We start from the raw sequence: 16,713 nt of genomic DNA on the forward strand, positions 1-16,713 counted from the left end.
GGATGCATCGCTGCGCTCATCCTGCGCTCGTCCTGCATTCGTCCTGCATTCGTCCTGCATTCGCCTTGGCTTGCTGTTGCCGGCCCATGCCCGGCCTTGTGTCGGCAGCGGGCCGCCTTCCGTTCATCCATGATCCCACGGTGTCGATTGGCAGCCGCCAGGCCCATGTCTCACTGTCCATGGCCGCCAGCGCCATGTTTCAGCCGGCAAGGTTCATGCACCAGACCCGCCACGGTCCGTCATGCCCACCCCATACCCCTCCTGTATCTCCCTCCAGCCGATGAACTCACTCGCTCCTTGCTGTCGGCGATAGGGTTTCGTTATGAATCGCATCTGTGGCTTGATGCCGATGTCGTCAACTCCACCATCCAGCCCTCGGATGCTGCGCGACTCGCAGTTCCATGCTCGCCAACCATGGCCTGCATCGAGATCGGCTGGGTTGCTGCAAGGTTCCTCCATCCGCAGCCGATTGCCCCGTCAGTGATTTCATCTCCTGATGCCATCCGGCAGAGCGGATCCAGCTACCAGCCAGGCATCTGTTCCGGTCGACAATCCACATGTATTCGAGCAGCAGGAGGCTGGCCCCCAGCGTCGCAAGACTCCCGGCCAGCTTGGCTTCATTTCTTCTGCCGGCGGGTCCTGGCGGCCTCCTTGCGCATCGGCTTTGGCTTGTCGCTTCGGTCTCTGCTCTTGATTTCGCCGAGTTTATCCTGAGGGACGCGCATGATCGACACCGGCACACCATAGACCACGGGGGCGGCTCCGGTGAGATACGGGAGTTGGCAGTCCTCACGCGCTCGCTGCATCGCTTGCGGGAGCGACATCGTATCCTCTTGTGCTGCCTCGGCGTCCTTCCGTGCCAGGCCCCATCGCTTCAGGAGCGAGGCCGTAAACCGGTCGATATCGCCGTCGGTAACGTCCCACAGATTCGCTGCCAGCGCGGGGCTGCAGCCACGATTTGGTGAGCACGGTGCGGATCGCTTCTCGGGAACCATGCTGCACCGCTCTCACACCATGCTGCTTCGGTGCGGCGGCAGGCCACCGTGCACAAGGTCCCGACTTACCAACCAGCCATGAGATAGGAAACCGCCGCTCCGGAGGGGTCGAATTCACCACAAGTGCTGAGGCGTCCACTGCTGCATCCTATCAGCAGCGTAGTGCAGCACTTTTTCAGCTTGCGCACTGATCGGCTGGGAACGTACTGCTCGCCGCTGCCGTGTCCAATGTATCTGCAGAAGAAGAGCCGCCATGTTCAGCGACGAGAAGAGCCACGGCACGGCGACTTTAGCGACACCGAGCAGTGTGCAGGCGTGCTGCGGACTCGGGCTGCACAATGTGAACGTCGGTCGACAAACATTTGCTGGATGGTCACTGCTGGGGACGTACGGGCCCACCGGCATACTCACACAAACAACTCTGACTGCTCGAGGGCCTCGGCAAACTCCTTCTCGGTTGGCGCCCTACCAATCACCGACCTCCAGGTCGCGCGGCTGCAGTGGCATCAGAGTCATTAGTTCACTTAGTTGACCGCAACAGTCCTACTGCGCGCCAGGCTGCTGGGCAAACAGTGTGTATGCTGCTGGGATGCTTGTCGTCTTTACCTTTGTGCAAAGTCGTTGAACATGTCCTCCGTCTTCTTGAGGTCTTGGCCTGGATTCAGGACAAAGAAGCTCTCGTCAGAGTCAATGGTCCATGTGCTTGGCTGGATGGGGCTGGGTATTTTGGATGGTGACGTTGCTGCTGCTGCGTCAGATTCGCGTGCCGCCACCCCAGAGGAGTGCAGCCGATCCCGCAGAAAGGCGATCGATGGCAGTCGCGAGACCGGGTGGCGTCTGAGGGAAGGCAGGCTCTCCCACGGAAGCGATTGCAGATGCTTGTCCAAAATCAAAAGAATGTGTTTGGGCTTTGATCCAGATGGCAGTGACGTGGCTGACAGTGTCCGCTCAAGGAGACTCCGAAGCTCGTCAATCATCTGTGGAAACAGACAGGCAGTTCAGCTCACGACGCCGATGCCAGAGGAACAACACGGCCCAGGCGCAACTCCTCGATGGATCGCAATCTCAAGGACCACACCTCTTACCGTTTCGATCTCCAGCTCGTCGTAATCAACATCGATGCCCCCATACTGGCACATGTCCATCAGATAATAGATGATGTCTTCGAGATCGGCGGCAGCAGGCTCGTCGCCCAAGCCCAAGCCAAGGATGACCTGGCAAAAGCGGCCGTCAAGCTCGATGCCGTCCTTGGCCTGGTCCCGTGTGTTCGGTCTGCTCCGTTTGCCAGAGATCCATCGTGCGACGCAGTTGGTCAGCTCGTCTTTGAAGCCTTCCACGAGGCCACTGCTGATGCCTTCTCCAAGCTCTGCTCCGAGCAGCCCGCGGAATCCGCAAAGCCATTCATTCTCCAGTCGCGCCAGGAGCTCCCGAAGCTGCGTGTCGAGGGCCTTTCGGTCTTCCCACCACTTGCGCTTCTCTTCGTGGGTGATTTCGCTCGACTTTGCCTTCGCGGCAATCGGTCCTTCCGTGGTCTCGCGACTCTGCTTCAGGATGTGCTCGAGCTCGGCCACAACGTCGGCCAGGACCAAGCCAGCCTCTTCGCCTTCGCGGAAAGCTTTCCGCTGCATCGGAAGTCGCAAGACCACCGGTGCCTCGTTGCTCTCGATGCGCGAGAGATACAAATCATGCCGCTCCTGGTCTACTGACAGCGAGACGACCACCCATTCATCAGGCAGACGCTCCACAATGTCGCTCTGAAACTCAAGTGTGCCGGCGCTGGCTTCAGAGCGATAGAGGTTGTACAGTTCTCGTACTCGGTCGTCTTCTTGGTCTGCACCTTCGGCATCTCCTCGCGCCTGGGGCTGAGCGCTCGGCCACAGAATCGTCTGAGAAGAGCCTGCCCTGGTGCCTGTGCTATCCATTTTCTCTCGAAGCACAGTTTCCATTTCACGGCGGTGCGTCAGGCCCTTGCCAAATTCTGTGAGACGACATGACCACACAGTTGAGTTTGGCGCCGTCTCTGGATAGCTACTGTGATCGTGGTAGTGCATCAGAGTCGCTACAAGTCCCCCGAACTCACCGAGACAGAATGCAGAGTGCAGCGCAAGCTGGCTTGGGGTCATGGAGTTGTCGCCGGGGGTGAGATGGGCTTTGGCCAGGTTGAGGAGCACTCGGTAATGACAGGTGTCCAGGAGCATCTGTGCAGAGCCGTAGGTGTACGCCGATACAAAAGAGTCCTGCAGGAGCTCGTCCGTTTGGATGATGCTCTTCCGAATCGACTTGGAGAGGCTCATCTCGCGTCCATTGGCCTTGGGCACGCCCCATGGCAGTGCCAGAACTGGATACAGATGCGATCACACATACCGCCATCAAGATTGGCACAAGGACATCTGGATGGCTGAGGAAGCAGGACACTGTCTACTAGCATCAGCGACCCGTGCTGATGCGTACATACCACTATCTGAGAACATGTCCAACAGTGGCGTTCCGCTGAGATATTTCATGAGCTTGCCCACTTGCAGCATACCGAGAGTCGCGTAGAACTCGGCCTGTACAGCACACGGCCAGAAAAAGTCATCAGTGCACTGTGGTGGCGATGCGAGCAGCACGACATGGCGACAACATGACCAAACTACTCCACCTGCTCGAATCCAGAGAGATCGACGTCGTCACTTTCAATCAGCACTTTCTCTCCCTCCCCTATCTTGCCCAGTCGACCCAAAGCATGTCCTGTGCGGCGCCGGCCAAGCACAAAGGGGGGGGATTAGTATCGTATCCCGGCCAACTCTGACTCGTCTGGCAAACGACTCACCAATCTTGGATATCAGCGACGACTTGAGATCCAGAAGCAGGCGGCACTCGTTGATGAGCTGGCTGTCGAGCTCTGTTTGGTAGACGAACGAGTCAGCCAAGCAGCCTTTCAGCGACAGAAGTCATTGAATCGGCGATCCAGCCAGCACAGACCTTTCGATGGCTCGTCGTCGATGAGCATGTCATCGGCCGACTTGGAAATCGCCTTGGCCATCGCCTTTTCGCGCGGGGTTTCAGGCACTCTACAAAGGCCAGAGCGCAAAGCGTCCGTGAGTATGCGGCCTGCGACTCGGCCGGCAGAAGCACCTACGCAGCGGGGCTGCCCATGACACCAGACTCACTCAAACAGCTTGTTCTCCAGTCCAGATATCATGGCCGGCGCCATCGAGTCTTGCAGTTGGTTCCGGCTCGTTCTCAGGAGCTTCAAGGCCCCAGTATACTGGCCTGTTCTCAAGAGGAGATCGCCCTCGCGTATCTTGGTGAGAACTCCATCCTTGATCGGGACATCGGCCGCAAGCTGGACCGTCGATTCGATCGGGAAGTCCCATGCGCAATGTGACGGAGGTTGTCAGTGGCTTGCATGGCAGCACCGCAAAGCCAAGTCTCAAGTATGTCTGTCCCCGGATCCTGTCGCAAACAAACCTCCTGCTGGACCTTGTCCGTTTGGGCAATGAGCTCCCGGCTCTCGTCAAAGCGCTCTCTCTTGCAGTCCAGCTCGGCAAGCCCGCCCAGAAACTCGACGACAAAGGCCCTGGATTGGATCTTCTCGGCCAGCTCCAGTCCGCGCTTGTAGTAGTATTCGGCTTCCGCAACGGAGCCGCGGAGAACATGCAGCCGTCCCAGCCATGAGTATGACTCCATGAGCTGTTGCGCAGCATTTTTGCCGTTCCGCAGGTCGCTCTTAGAAAGAGCCTCCTTGAAAATGCTGACGTTGCTGAGCTCATGTGTGCCGTAGAGGCTGCTGAGCGCCCAGAGGTAGTTGGTCCCATCGTAGAGCGCATCGTTGATTTTGCCCTGGATGCAGGAATGCAGCGTAAGAAGCCCCGATTGGCCAGCACTCTGACGCAGGTTTCGACACACAGTCATGATATTGTTGTGTCCACTGCGAGCGCTGCAAATACCTCTGCAAAGGCCAAATGTCCCCGAACGAAATACGCAAACGATATGATGTTCAGCCGGTGGATCTTGTTGCCGGGCTCGTTGATGAAGGAGACATGCTGAGACTCAATCGTGTCAAAAACAGCGCGACTGTGGAATGCAAATGATAAATCAGTCGCGCTGTCATCAGGCAGTTGTCTGCCCCGGCCGTCTGTTCCGGCTGTCTGTCCCAGCCGCAGCCGCAATCTCGGATCTGGCAGATCGCCCGCCAAGCCTGACCTTTTCTCTGCATTGCCGATGCACACAAGGTAGAAGCAGTAGCACAGCTTCCAGTAAACGACAACAGCCTCGGCGACAGTTCCTGCATCGACAAGTTCCTTGGCATCTGCAAAAGCTGCACCGGCCCGGCCCGTGTAACCCAGCTCCAGATAGCTGTATCCGATATTGACGAGACACTGGGCGGCCTCTGCAGTAAGGCCCAGCAAGCATGCAGATCGATATGCAGCCGAGAAGGTGAGTCGTATCGCTCAGGAGCGCTTGCTTTGGCTGGATACACAGAGTTGCATCGAGGGTCGCTTACCGTTGGCGGATGGGGACGCGCGCAGATTGTTGAGCTTGAGCGCCAGACGCAGTGAGAGGATTCTGCTCAGAGGCTGTTTGAGGATATCAAAATACTCGGACAGCATATCTAGCCAAGAGGGAGTGGAAGACATTTGAGTGAAGACACGAGCATGAAGGGCAGGTCGCCTTCACTGCGATCATCGCCATGTGTTTCGCCGACACTCGCTTTGACGACAGCTGGAGCAGGCGCTTACGGAGGTGTGCATAAGATGCCTCGATATCCCGGAAGGACTGCCCGATTGCTGTGCACGCTTGCTCTGAAACAAAAACCATTCCAGGAGCGATCGTTCCAATCGACAGAATCAGTATCGCACTGTTTGCCGCTCGCCCAGCGCCGCCGATTGTGATCCAGCCGGTAATTGGGCAGCCGTCACCCACCACAGTAGCGTGCAGGAATGGGCTGGAGAAGCTGCTGCCATATTTTCAGGGCTTGCTTGAATGGCTTGGGTTGGTAGGATGCGCTTTCGAAGAGTAGGACGCCTTTGAAGACATAGGCGCACGCTAGGACATCAGAATGGCTTCGACTCGATGATGTGGCTTCAACCGGTAACTATGAAAGAGGCCGGCGAGTCAGCGGCATATCGTTGAGCGTCGGCGGTCCATCAATCGCGACTACCGCGTTCCCGTTTGGGATGTGTGCAAAGCCTGGTGTGCTGTATCATTCAGTCGTCCTTGTAGGACTCAATCGAGCTCAGATGGAACGGCGGCTTACATTACTCTTGAGCAAGTCGATGGCTGATTCGCATGTCTGCAAGGCGACAGAGACTGAATCCGCCTCGCCCGCGAGACGAATGATCTTGGCGCTTTCGATCAAGCATGCCGCTCGCTGGACCGACGGCGCAGTGTATTGGCTCAAGAGCCACGATACGACTGCATCACGGCACTGCAATGATCGCAAGCTGGTACCGCTCTCGGGTCGCCGCTGGGGCTTTGGAAGGAACTGCAACTCCAGCTCGGCAACTGCAACTCGGTAGCGCTCGCGGAGCTGTGTCAATTTCTGATGGAGCAAATCCGGGTCCTCGATGACATCCGATGACGCAGCAGCCTTGGCCTGGATCAAAACCGACTTGGTGTGCTTCTCGACGAGCTTGACGATAAACGCGGTTTCCGGTATCCTCAGAGCCCCACTCAAAGTTGTGGCAAGGAGGCGCTCATACACCGAGGGGCCGGTGCTCTCGAGAATGCTGGCGATGAGTCCTTGCGCTTGCTGTTGCACCAGAGCGTGTGTGAGTGTTGTGCTTGGAGATATCGCAGCATACTGGTTCCTGCCAGACACTTACCGCATGATCGGATACCGCCAGGTAACAGGACACCAAAGCGTCGCGCCGCCGTAGCAGTGTCGACAGCATTTCAGCGTGTGTCGGCGCCTCGGCGTCGGTCTGACGAAGGACGTGCTCGACCAAACTGCAGGACTGCTGGAAATATCTCGCTGCGCAGTCGAATTCTCCAGAGTTGTAGAGTTTGCCGCCGAGGTTGTAATATGCGGCCGAGACAGTCATAGTGCTACTCACGAGTCCGTATTTTCTGCACCACTGCTCAGCCTTTGTCAGGAAGCGTTCGGTCTCCTCGCCTGTCGGTGCTGAGAGACTGGCGATCGAGATGTAGCCTTCCGCTATGCTTGGTGCGACCTTACTAAGCAAGAGAGTGCGACATCCCGACTTTGGATCGGCCAGATGCATATCAGAGAGAATGAGCGATGATATACTTATCCAGCCAAGGACACAGGTCACTGCCTACCTGGCTTATCTCGATCCAGCGGTCGCATATCGTCGCAAAGTCGTCAAAGATGGCGACACTTGGCTGTAGCAGCACACTCCGATAGTCCTGAGGCAAGCTTCCATCCGGCCACGACTTCAAAAGATCAGCCAGTAGTCTGCGAAGCGCATCGGCTGATCGCATCAGCACCTTGGAGGCATCGAGCGGACCACGCGCCAAGTTTTGCAGGGGCTCATTGGCCGCCTCTTGGGCTGCGCGGACGGCTCTTTCGACATTTGGGATCGAGTTCAAATTCAGCGAGCGCTTGGGATCTTGCGGAGGTGTTGACACCGGTGTGAGTTTGTGGCATGATGTAAATTTACTGAACACACGGCTGGTGAACGCACCTGCAGCATCTCGAATCTCGATCACAGCTAGCTCAATGAGGCTGGAGAGCGAGAGCACGATCCTTGCAGCCTCCGCGGTCCAGAGCTCAGCAAAGTGCAAGTATTGCTCGAGTGCGGCTTGAGTCGTCGACACATCGGACAGCTGCGCCGTTTGGTGGAAGTTGGAAGTTGGAAGTTGGAAGCTGGAATCGCCTATCAGCACTGCGACCACCTTGCGTGGGAGGCCACCGACTCATGGCGAGAGGACAAACCTTTTTGACGACGTATATATAATGCTCTCGCCACAGCAGCGAGGACTGTCGCGACGTGTCGGTATCGTTTGGGAGATCCATATCGCTAATTTGACGATAAAAATCCGTGATCCTTCTCAAAGTGTCTTGTGGGTTTGCTGTGAGAGACGGAAGTAGTGAAACTGGGCTCAGATTCCAGGGCGCGACCGACTGCGACCGATTGCGACCGATTGCGACCGATTGCGACCGATTGCGACCAAAGCTGCATCAAATTGTTTCGCAATGCTTACAAGTGGCAGCGCGCTCAAAGTTGGCTCCAAATTTGAATACGTTGTCGTGGAATCGCAGCGGACACGGGTCCTTTGTTCGGACATAGAGCTGAAGTGCTATCGCACGCAGCTGCAGCACACCCACGTATCCTTGATCTATAGTCGCAGACGAGAGTGAGTCATACGACAGAATTATCGATGTGCGATTGTACAGCCAATTAGCGCATGAGGGGCGCCTGGATACTCTTCGGCATATGTGTCTGGGCTGGTGTCGCCGCGAATGCATTGGCAGGCAGGATGGATGCGCAAGCCGCCAGACGGCATGAGTCAGCGCACGATGATGGATGCGTACCAATTTTGAGAGACGAATTGAAGAGCAGCCGATATAGCCCGTCGCATATCCTCTGTCCGGCCGGTAGATCGATCCTTAGCATGGCGTCACACACTGCAACACATGATGCCATGTTGAGCAGATCCATCTGGATGAACAACGGGGTATTAGCCACAGCAACGAGCAGGGCTGGACGCATGACGGGTAGTTTGTGCGGCATGGTCGCTGGGACTGCAAGATTTGCTCGAGGCTTACTCTAGGACGTCTCAATGTGCTGAGCAGTATCTTGGCAGCACCATGCTGAAAGTTGGATACCAGATTGAGGATGCTCGCATCGCCGCAATTATCGCCTGCGGTGCAACAAAAGTCCAGTAGCCGAGACCACTCGGCCTCCGAGTCTGGTTGGAGGAGCGCAGAGACATCTTTGGGAGTGACTAGGGGTGTGTCGATGTCCATGGGTCCCTGGGCCGCGACAGTCCCAGGTGGCTCGAGCTCTGGCGATGCACTGCCGCCAGTCTCAAGCAGAGCGCGGAGCATTGGTTTCACATGCACAAATATTCTTAGGGCAGGCTCTGTCTGGAGAACGATAGACTGGCTTTAGAAACGGTACTGAGGCCGAGCGGGCGACGCAGCAACGCAGCGCAGACCAAATCCAGGTGCAAGGACAGCTGGTCAGCCACAAACAAGATGCAGAGTCATCTACCATGTTCAGGTCCACGAATTTGAGTGCGACGCTAACAAAGGCTTTGAGAAGATCGGCTCGGGCAAGCGACAGCGAGGGCTCGGTCAGCATGAGCACTTGAATCGCAAGCAGCGTCGTCTCGCCGAGACAGTCCCTCTGCGGATGCCCCTCCTGCTTGAAGCTGCCAAAGATGGCCGAGTCTCGTTCTGATTCCAGACTTGGTACCGACAGTAGCTTGGCCGAAGTGCCTGGCTTTCGATTTGCTGCCAATGTGCGCGCATGTGTCCCGGAGGCGATGGCCTTTGCAGTGTTGGCTGTGGAAGATGACGATGTCTTGCCCAGATCTCCAGCTGGTTTCGGTGGCTGGACGGACTTTGAAAGATCTGCGAGTGTTCGAGCATTTTGGTTGAGGACATTCATTGCAAACAGACCCATCTTGGCTCTGGACACCTTGAGATCCTCTGACAAGGCAACGGAGCTGGTTGCCGACTTTTTCGGCTGCCGCTGCTGCTTCAGAGTCGGCGCCGGCTTGGACACGGCGACGGCCTTGCCGCTGGCAATGCGACTGCGCTTAGAGGCAGGCACCTGCAGCAATGACGGCGGCGTGGGCTCGGATTGCGGTGCAGCATCCCTCTGCAAGAGCAGCGGCAGCAAGTAGTGCCAGATCCGGGTGGTCAGGGCGATGCCGAGCTGATCTGGCAGGGCAAGCTCCCGGAGCAGATCCTCGGCAACCGGGTCGAGTCTGTGGGCGCTTGTCTTGGACATACGGGCTCTAGCGGCGGTCGGGTGTGCCCTGGGCGGTGGAACAGGCCAGCAGACAGACGGGATGGCGAGCGGGTGAGGAGGGACGCTCAGGACCAGATGGCTGCCAGGGAGCGAGCGAGGATGGTGGGCCAGAGCAAGCCATGCGTTGCGCAGCACAACGCCGGATCGATCCACCCGGCGCACTCGATCCGGCTGCCTTCCAGAAGCCGCGCGAGCGCAGCAGGGCAGCCCCTGACTCAGCATCGGCCATCGTGTCCGCCGGTGACTCGCCGCCACGCGCAAACAGTCATTGTCGCCACGTCGCGGGTCGGCTCATATAAAATCCCCACCATCTCACACCACCCTCCGTTCCCAGCAAGTACTCCTTCCAACTTCCCTCCAAGATCCTATCATCTCTGTCCTCACCAGTCCAGGCTACAGTCCCTTCCTCAGTCTCCCGACAATGCTGCACGAAAAGTACGATAGCGCCGCCGACAGCCAGGAGCACGACCATCACCTTGCGTAAGTACCGGCTGCTTCTCAAGCAAGTCTCCTCATTGGAGATATACCGGCATTCGTCCATGAAACCACCATTCTGGCCACGCCTCTCACACCCGCTTCTCGCTCGCCAACCCACAGACGCAACAGCCGCACGGATCCACGGGGTCTGCCCAAAAAGTCCGGCTGCGGTGGTGCCCACAACTGGGGCAGCTTCATGGACGATGTAGACTATATCATGTCACATCCCAATGCGCGCTCGCTGCTACGAGGTCCCCGCACTGTCCAGACCGTGCAGACGGTCGACGAAAAGACCTTTTGTCGCATGTCCGGCAAGCCCATCCTTCCGCCAAAGGAGCTCCCGCATTTTGACCAACCCACCGTCGTCAAGGTCCAGCACAAGCGCCATCGCCAACGACGTCACAGCTATCCTCTGGCTGCCCACTGAAGCGCTGGCCGCCGCTTCCCCCCCCCTCTATAATTCTGCTTGGATCTAAACTGTACTATAATCTCGGCTCACGCCCATCCTCACAACACCTTTCGTTTCATGTTGATACTTTCTTCCGCTGCCCTGATTATATCGCACTCAATATATCGACTGCCACATTGGCCTCAAAGTTGGCGTCGTCGTAAATGCGCATCAAGCCGCTCTATTGGAGCTGGCCCCAAACCGCCGCACTCAGGCATGACGTCAGGTGCGACCCACCAATCGGGCAGGATCCCTCTGGGAAAGGGCTCGCACAAGCAATGCACCAAACGCAACATAGCTCGGATGAAGAGCGGGGCGGATCCGTCGGGAGCCAGAACGCTGCGTGCACAGATGGGAGGGAGCGACATGGTTTTGGTCTGTCCATAGTATTGGCACACATACACAGACAGCCCGGGACTCTGGCCGGGACGCATGCCCGTCGCGCTGCTCGCCACCACCAATACGATCGAGGTGCCTTAGACGGTCAGTTCGACCTGCTGGACCTGGCCGAGGATGGTGTCGTAGGGCTTGAGGGCCAGCAAAACCTCCTCCCGGATAAAGCGATCGACCTGCTGGGGCGCACGGCCAGTAAAGGTCGAGGGATCGAGGAGCTTGTCCAGCTGCGGGACGATGGGGCTGAAGTAAGGGGTCTGCTTGATACGCTCGATAAGGTCGTTGTCGAGGCCCAACTCCTTGACCTGTCGGGCGGCCTGGTGAGAGAGGACACGGATCTCTTCGTGGCAGACCTGGCGATCGCCACCGGCCTTGACCATGGCCATGATGATGTTCTCGGTGGCCATGAAGGGGAGCTCCTGCAGGATGCGGCGGCGGATGACCTGAGGGTAGACAACCATGCCGTCAAAGATGTTCTGCAGCAGCGACAGGAGAATGTCGGTGGTCAGGAAGGCCTCGGGGATGCTGACACGGCGGTTGGCCGAGTCGTCGAGGGTGCGCTCGAGCCACTGCACGGCGGCGGTCTGCTGAGTGTTGCCGACAAGGGTCATGAGATGGCGGGCCAGCGAGCAGACACGCTCCGAGCGCATGGGGTTGCGCTTGTAGGCCATGGCCGAGGAGCCGATCTGGTCCTTCTCAAAGGGTTCCTCGAGCTCCTTGAGATGGGCCAGCAGGCGGATGTCGGTGGCGATCTTGTGGGCCGAGGCACCAAAGGACGAAAGCGCATTGAGGACATCCAGATCGACCTTGCGGGTGTAGGTCTGGCCGGTGACCAGGAAGGCCGACGAGAAGCCCGAGAGCTCAGTCACCCGGGCATCGAGCTGCTCGACCTTGTCGTGGTCGCCGTCGAACAGCGCCAGGAACGAGCCCTGGGTGCCGGTGGTGCCCTTGACGCCACGGAAGCGCATGTCGGCGCGGGCTCGCTCGATGTTGCGCAGATCCAGGAGCAGGTCCTGGAGCCAGAGGCAGGCGCGCTTGCCGACGGTGGTCAGCTGTGCGGGCTGGAAGTGGGTGAAGCCGAGGGTGGGCAGGTCCTTGTGAGCGACGGCAAAGTCCGAGAGCTTCTTGATGCAGCTGGCCAGCTTGGGGATCACAATGTCGAGGCCGTCGCGCATCATAATCAGCTCCGAGTTGTCGGTGACATAGCACGAGGTGGCTCCCAGATGGATGATGCCAGCGGCCTTGGGGCAGGCCACGCCGAAGGTGTGGACGTGGGCCATGACATCGTGCCGGCGGCGCTTCTCCTCGGCAGTGGCGAGCTGGTAGTCGATGTTGTTGACGTTGGCCCGCATCTCCTCGATGGCTTCGTCGGTGACGTCCTTCAGGCCCAGCTCCTTCTCGGCAACGGCCAGGTTGATCCAGAGCTGTCGCCAGGTGCTGAACTTTTTGTTGTCCGAGAAGTTGTGGGCCATCTCGGGCGAGGCGTACCGGGAGGTCAGGGGGCTCGAGTAGCGGTCGTGCAGGTCAGCCATGGTGGACGCAGAAGGGGGCAGGTGCAAGGGCAGATAGCGGTGAGCCGGCGGGCGATGAGGCTGGAGATGCAAGCGAAGGACGCGGCGCGATATGGCGGCTGATCGGCGGAAGAAAAAAAAGTTGGAGCAGGACAGAAACAGCGCCGCAGTCATGTGAGGGTCACAGACTCTGCGCCACGGCCTGTCCAGCCCGGGCAGCGAACCTGGATGTGTGTGCCCTGGAGCGAGTCTGCCTGGCTGCTGTCCAAGTGGCTCGTCCTGCATGTCGCTCGGGGACGGCGGGCCCAAGGGGCATTCTGCTGCACGGTCAGATAGACTACGCCGTATTCGATGTGCTCGGTAGCAACAAGAGCTGCACAGACGAACGCGTGCATCCAGCGAACCCGGATGCCAAACTCTTCGCAGGTCATTTCCAAAGCCGACTGATGGGGAACACAGTCTGCATCTTGTCTCATCTATCAGTGTCATGGGAACCGAGGCGGTGGACTGCCAATGAGCGGCGTTGAGTCCAAGATCTACAGTTGCAGCGGCCACCCGCCTCCAGCACGGGTGTCCCGCTTCACATATGAGCGCCGTATGACGACAGGCAATGCTGCGTTCGTGTACCAAGATTCATACCGCTGGAGGTGTGTGTCAATGAGGTCACTGCAATCAATCGGCGGCGGCATCGGCAGCGCCCTTTTCTTTCCATCCCAAGCATCAGAGGATAAGAGGCATATGTACAAATGCCCTGGCGTCAGTCCCGCACATCCCCTACTCACATTCCGCGACAGTTGGTGAGCACGCTGAGATCCTCGGATCAATTGCCGTTGGTGTCACTGGCCACATATGGGGACTCTGATTGCGGCTGGCTTCTTTTCTGCTCGTCCAGAGAATGCATCGCCAGTGGGCTGCGGCCGCCAAAAAAGAAAACTCGCTGCTGCCTGCAATAGACCAGCAGCGGACTGCAGGCGACCCAGCTGCTCTTCGACAGTCGCAATTCGTGCTCGGTCCAAAGTTTCATCTGCAGCGCTTGCGTTTCCATCTGGCTTTCGTTCGTGCTCGCCAGCACTATCGTCTGACCACTCCCGCCTGTCCGTGGCCACTTGGTCGCTTGCTCGCGCCGGAGCTCCACATCCAGCCATCACCATCACCCTCGCTTGAGCCACGCCATCCAAACAGCTCGTCGCCGTATTCATACGGGTCTGAGTCTGGATCTCGTCGCTCGTCCTGCTCGGTCCTTTGCTCCTTCGCCTGTCTCTGTGCTGCACCGGGCATCTCTGTCGCCACTGGTGTCTTGAGGGCAGCCCCCCGTTTTCCCACGCCTCGTTACCACTCGAGTCCGTTTGAATCTCAGCCAAGCACATCCCCGACAATAGTTTATATCAGACGCCTTTGCTTTCAGGCAGCCTCCTGTCACGTTTGCCTGTTCTCTGCGTCTGTGGACGCCCACCGCCTTGATAACCAACCCATCGGTACCCACCTGTCTCTCGGTTGTGGTGGAAAAATGGGCTTTAATCCAGGGGACTCGTCCTGCTCGCTTCCTCTGCAGGCTATCCCCATCCCCATATCCGTTCCTCACCCGCTGACGCCGCAGGAGCGGCAAGTGCAAGTCATCCGGGCATACACCACCACCGGCGTGCGCATGGCGGCCGCAGCCGCCGGAGCAGCCGGGACCGCCGGGGCTATTGGAGCTGTCCCGAGCTCGTCCCAAAGTCCGTTCCTGCCTCGACCCCAGACGGGCTTCAAGCCGCTCGAGTTCCGCCGAATCGAGCGCACTTACAAAACATATGGAGCCGCTCCCGCAGCATCGAGCGAGATCCCACCAGAGACCATTTTGGCGGGCCGGGTCGTCTCGGTCGCCCAGATCATGGCAAACCCACAAATTCCCCAAAACTCGAGCCAAATCTTGTCAGGATCCAGGATCGAGCCCAGTCGCCGACCGGCCATGCCGCCGCGGACCCTTGTGCTGTCGTCTGCAAGCCTGGTCCGGATCGAAGACGACCTCTTGGCCGACGATGACGAGCTCGACAGCGACGACGAGCCGGCTTCCGCAAGCGAGATCATCAAGTGCCCGACCGTCAGCGCCAAGGATCTGTACGAGTCCATGTTCGACCACGACCAGCGGCTCACCGGCTGGTGCTCGTCCCCAGGCGCCGACGACATCTTCTCGCTCATACCCGAGATTGCCACCGCAACCTATCGCTACGTTACCCCAGAAACCAGGCCCGAAGACTTGCTCGTCGGGTCTGAGCCGTCTGTGGTCTCGGTCAGTCCAGTCGTAGACTCGAATGCGCAGAAATGGAAGAAGAAAGCCAACCGCAAGCGAAGCATGCCCATGCCCATCCTGAGAGCCACTCTCGATGACTGTGATGAACCGTGGTCGTCCTCGAGGCCGCAGTCGGCCGAATCGATTCTGGGCGAGTTGCTTCCAGATGCCAGCGAAGAAAGGTATGATCCAAGCGGCGACAAAGCAAAACAGGACCCTGCCAACACCAATGGACCCACGGACGACGCCGGTGCTCTGTTGGAGGACGACACTGCGCTTTCGCAGTCGAGCGAGGTGAGTGTGCTGCTTTCTCCAAGCGAAATCGATCCCAAACAGAAGCCGACGCTTCAGCGACACCACGACCGGCCATCTCCGGTGCAGCATCACACATGCGATGTGCCCGCCTCGCAAGCTCGCACGACTAGCCGCCCGCTGACAGCCGGCAGTCGCCGAGTCGTCATCATGAAAGAAGATGCCCAACAGTCCATCAAACTCGTTCCCCAGATTGGTCCGGGGCTCATCCCGGGCCGCCCTCCAGCACCGACCCCGGCTCGGATGCCCTCCGAGGCAGCTCGGTTAGGCTCGGAGCTGTCTCAAGACATCCCGGATCCGGGCAATCCCGAGCACCACACGGCTTCCCAGACTCCTCTAGTCCCCGCCATCCCTGTCAGCGAATCCTCTGTCAACAATGCCATTCTCAACGGGCCCTTTGGTCCGACAAAGTCCAAGCGAGCGGGTCCCCGTTCCAAGATCGATACTTGCTCCAGCTTTCCGGCGGCATCAGAAAACATGGCGAGTCTGCGCAAGCGCCTGATGCTCAGCGGTCTGTCGCTCTCCAAATCTTCTCGCGGTCGGCTCTCCCAGGACTTTCGGCTCAATCCAGCAACCACGGTCATCACCGGTCGCAAGTACCTGTCCGAAACACATTCGGGCTCGCTCATGGACCCAATCTTGGGCAAAGGATCCAAGCACCAGGGCCTGAGCTCTGCCGAGCTGCTCGGCAGCAGCACGAGCGGCATGAACACCCCGAACTCCCGGGGGCTCCCGATGATCCAGCAGTCCTCGTACACGAACCTGTGTCTATCGTCGGATTCGGGTGCTGAGAGCCGCGATGCCGGTTCTTCCGACTCGTCCGGCTCGCTGGCGCTATCCATTTCTCGGCCGTCGACGTGCAAGGCTGGACCAACTCCCAGGGACAGCCCTGCTGGTTACAAGTCGCTGTCGGGCCCAGGCGACACTGGCAGCGCTCTTGACGGTCGCAACTCTCTCCGGGCTCTGAGTCTGGAGCGACTAGTGGGCCCGAGCAAGAAGGGCCATGGCCGCGGAGCCGTTGTCGGTAAGCTGACTCCTGGGGATCTGCAGTCCTCTCCATCCGTTTTCTATCTCGGCTACGAGCCGACAAAGTTCAAGCATCAGATTCGAAAGCTCTCGCAAAACGGGTTTGTGCTCTGTCCGCCCCCGCCACCTCCGAACCCCGGGAACACTGCTGGAGCCCTGCGGGTCGATCACCCGCTTCGAGGAGCCGACGTTGACGCCGACGACGCCGACGACGACAGACACATGGACCAGTTCAAGGAGCTTCGTGCCTTTCTGCAGATGCATGGCGGGCTTTCCACCTCGCCGCCTGACAATCGGCAGTTCCGGCAGGAGATGCAGCTCAATCGAGTGCGTGCCTGCAACTGAAGCCATC

General features: G+C 58.7%; 3 protein-coding genes across 3 annotated transcripts; 1 reads left to right on the forward strand and 2 right to left on the reverse strand.

Moving 5' to 3' along the window:
* Window positions 1-278: 278 nt before the first annotated feature.
* On the reverse strand, window positions 279-10,002 carry BJ171DRAFT_490151 (peptidase family C50-domain-containing protein). The gene is made up of 26 exons (XM_053109586.1): window positions 9,161-10,002; window positions 8,713-9,033; window positions 8,479-8,605; window positions 8,148-8,282; window positions 7,879-8,015; window positions 7,628-7,769; window positions 7,263-7,552; window positions 6,806-7,183; window positions 6,238-6,732; window positions 5,904-6,075; window positions 5,720-5,782; window positions 5,485-5,592; window positions 5,184-5,370; window positions 4,928-5,054; window positions 4,449-4,820; window positions 4,148-4,323; window positions 3,960-4,048; window positions 3,808-3,879; window positions 3,637-3,725; window positions 3,451-3,544; window positions 3,076-3,333; window positions 2,081-2,973; window positions 1,602-1,972; window positions 1,407-1,490; window positions 1,065-1,229; window positions 279-945 (listed from the first exon to the last, which is right to left on the reverse strand). The coding sequence occupies exons 1-26, from the start codon at window positions 9,902-9,904 to the stop codon at window positions 618-620; spliced, it is 6,417 nt and encodes a 2,138-aa protein (XP_052970156.1). The 5' UTR covers window positions 9,905-10,002; the 3' UTR covers window positions 279-617.
* A 958-nt stretch (window positions 10,003-10,960) lies between these two features.
* Window positions 10,961-12,874, reverse strand: BJ171DRAFT_490154 (L-Aspartase-like protein). The gene has a single exon (XM_053109587.1). The coding sequence runs from the start codon at window positions 12,773-12,775 to the stop codon at window positions 11,327-11,329; it is 1,449 nt and encodes a 482-aa protein (XP_052970157.1). The 5' UTR covers window positions 12,776-12,874; the 3' UTR covers window positions 10,961-11,326.
* Window positions 12,875-14,261: 1,387 nt separating this feature from the next.
* On the forward strand, window positions 14,262-16,706 carry BJ171DRAFT_577895 (uncharacterized protein; the record flags this gene model as incomplete). The annotated part of the gene is made up of 1 exon (XM_053113847.1): window positions 14,262-16,706. The coding sequence occupies one exon, from the start codon at window positions 14,262-14,264 to the stop codon at window positions 16,704-16,706; it is 2,445 nt and encodes an 814-aa protein (XP_052970158.1).
* Between the last annotated feature and the right edge of the window lie 7 nt (window positions 16,707-16,713).

Source organism: Polychytrium aggregatum, assembly GCF_025602895.1.
Source record: "Polychytrium aggregatum strain JEL109 chromosome Unknown BJ171scaffold_5, whole genome shotgun sequence".
Classification (NCBI taxonomy): Eukaryota; Fungi; Chytridiomycota; class Chytridiomycetes; order Polychytriales; genus Polychytrium; species Polychytrium aggregatum.

Excerpts from the sequence above, each read along its gene's own strand:
- BJ171DRAFT_490151 (XM_053109586.1), bottom strand. The coding sequence starts at position 9,904 with ATGTCCAAGACAAGCGCCCACAGACTCGACCCGGTTGCCGAGGATCTG. Across the intron at positions 9,034-9,160 it reads AATTCGTGGACCTGAACATG|ACAGAGCCTGCCCTAAGAAT; the intron begins GTAGATGACTCT and ends ATCGTTCTCCAG. Across the intron at positions 3,545-3,636 it reads ATCTCTCTGGATTCGAGCAG|GCCGAGTTCTACGCGACTCT; the intron begins GTGGAGTAGTTT and ends TGTGCTGTACAG.
- BJ171DRAFT_490154 (XM_053109587.1), bottom strand. The coding sequence starts at position 12,775 with ATGGCTGACCTGCACGACCGCTACTCGAGCCCCCTGACCTCCCGGTAC.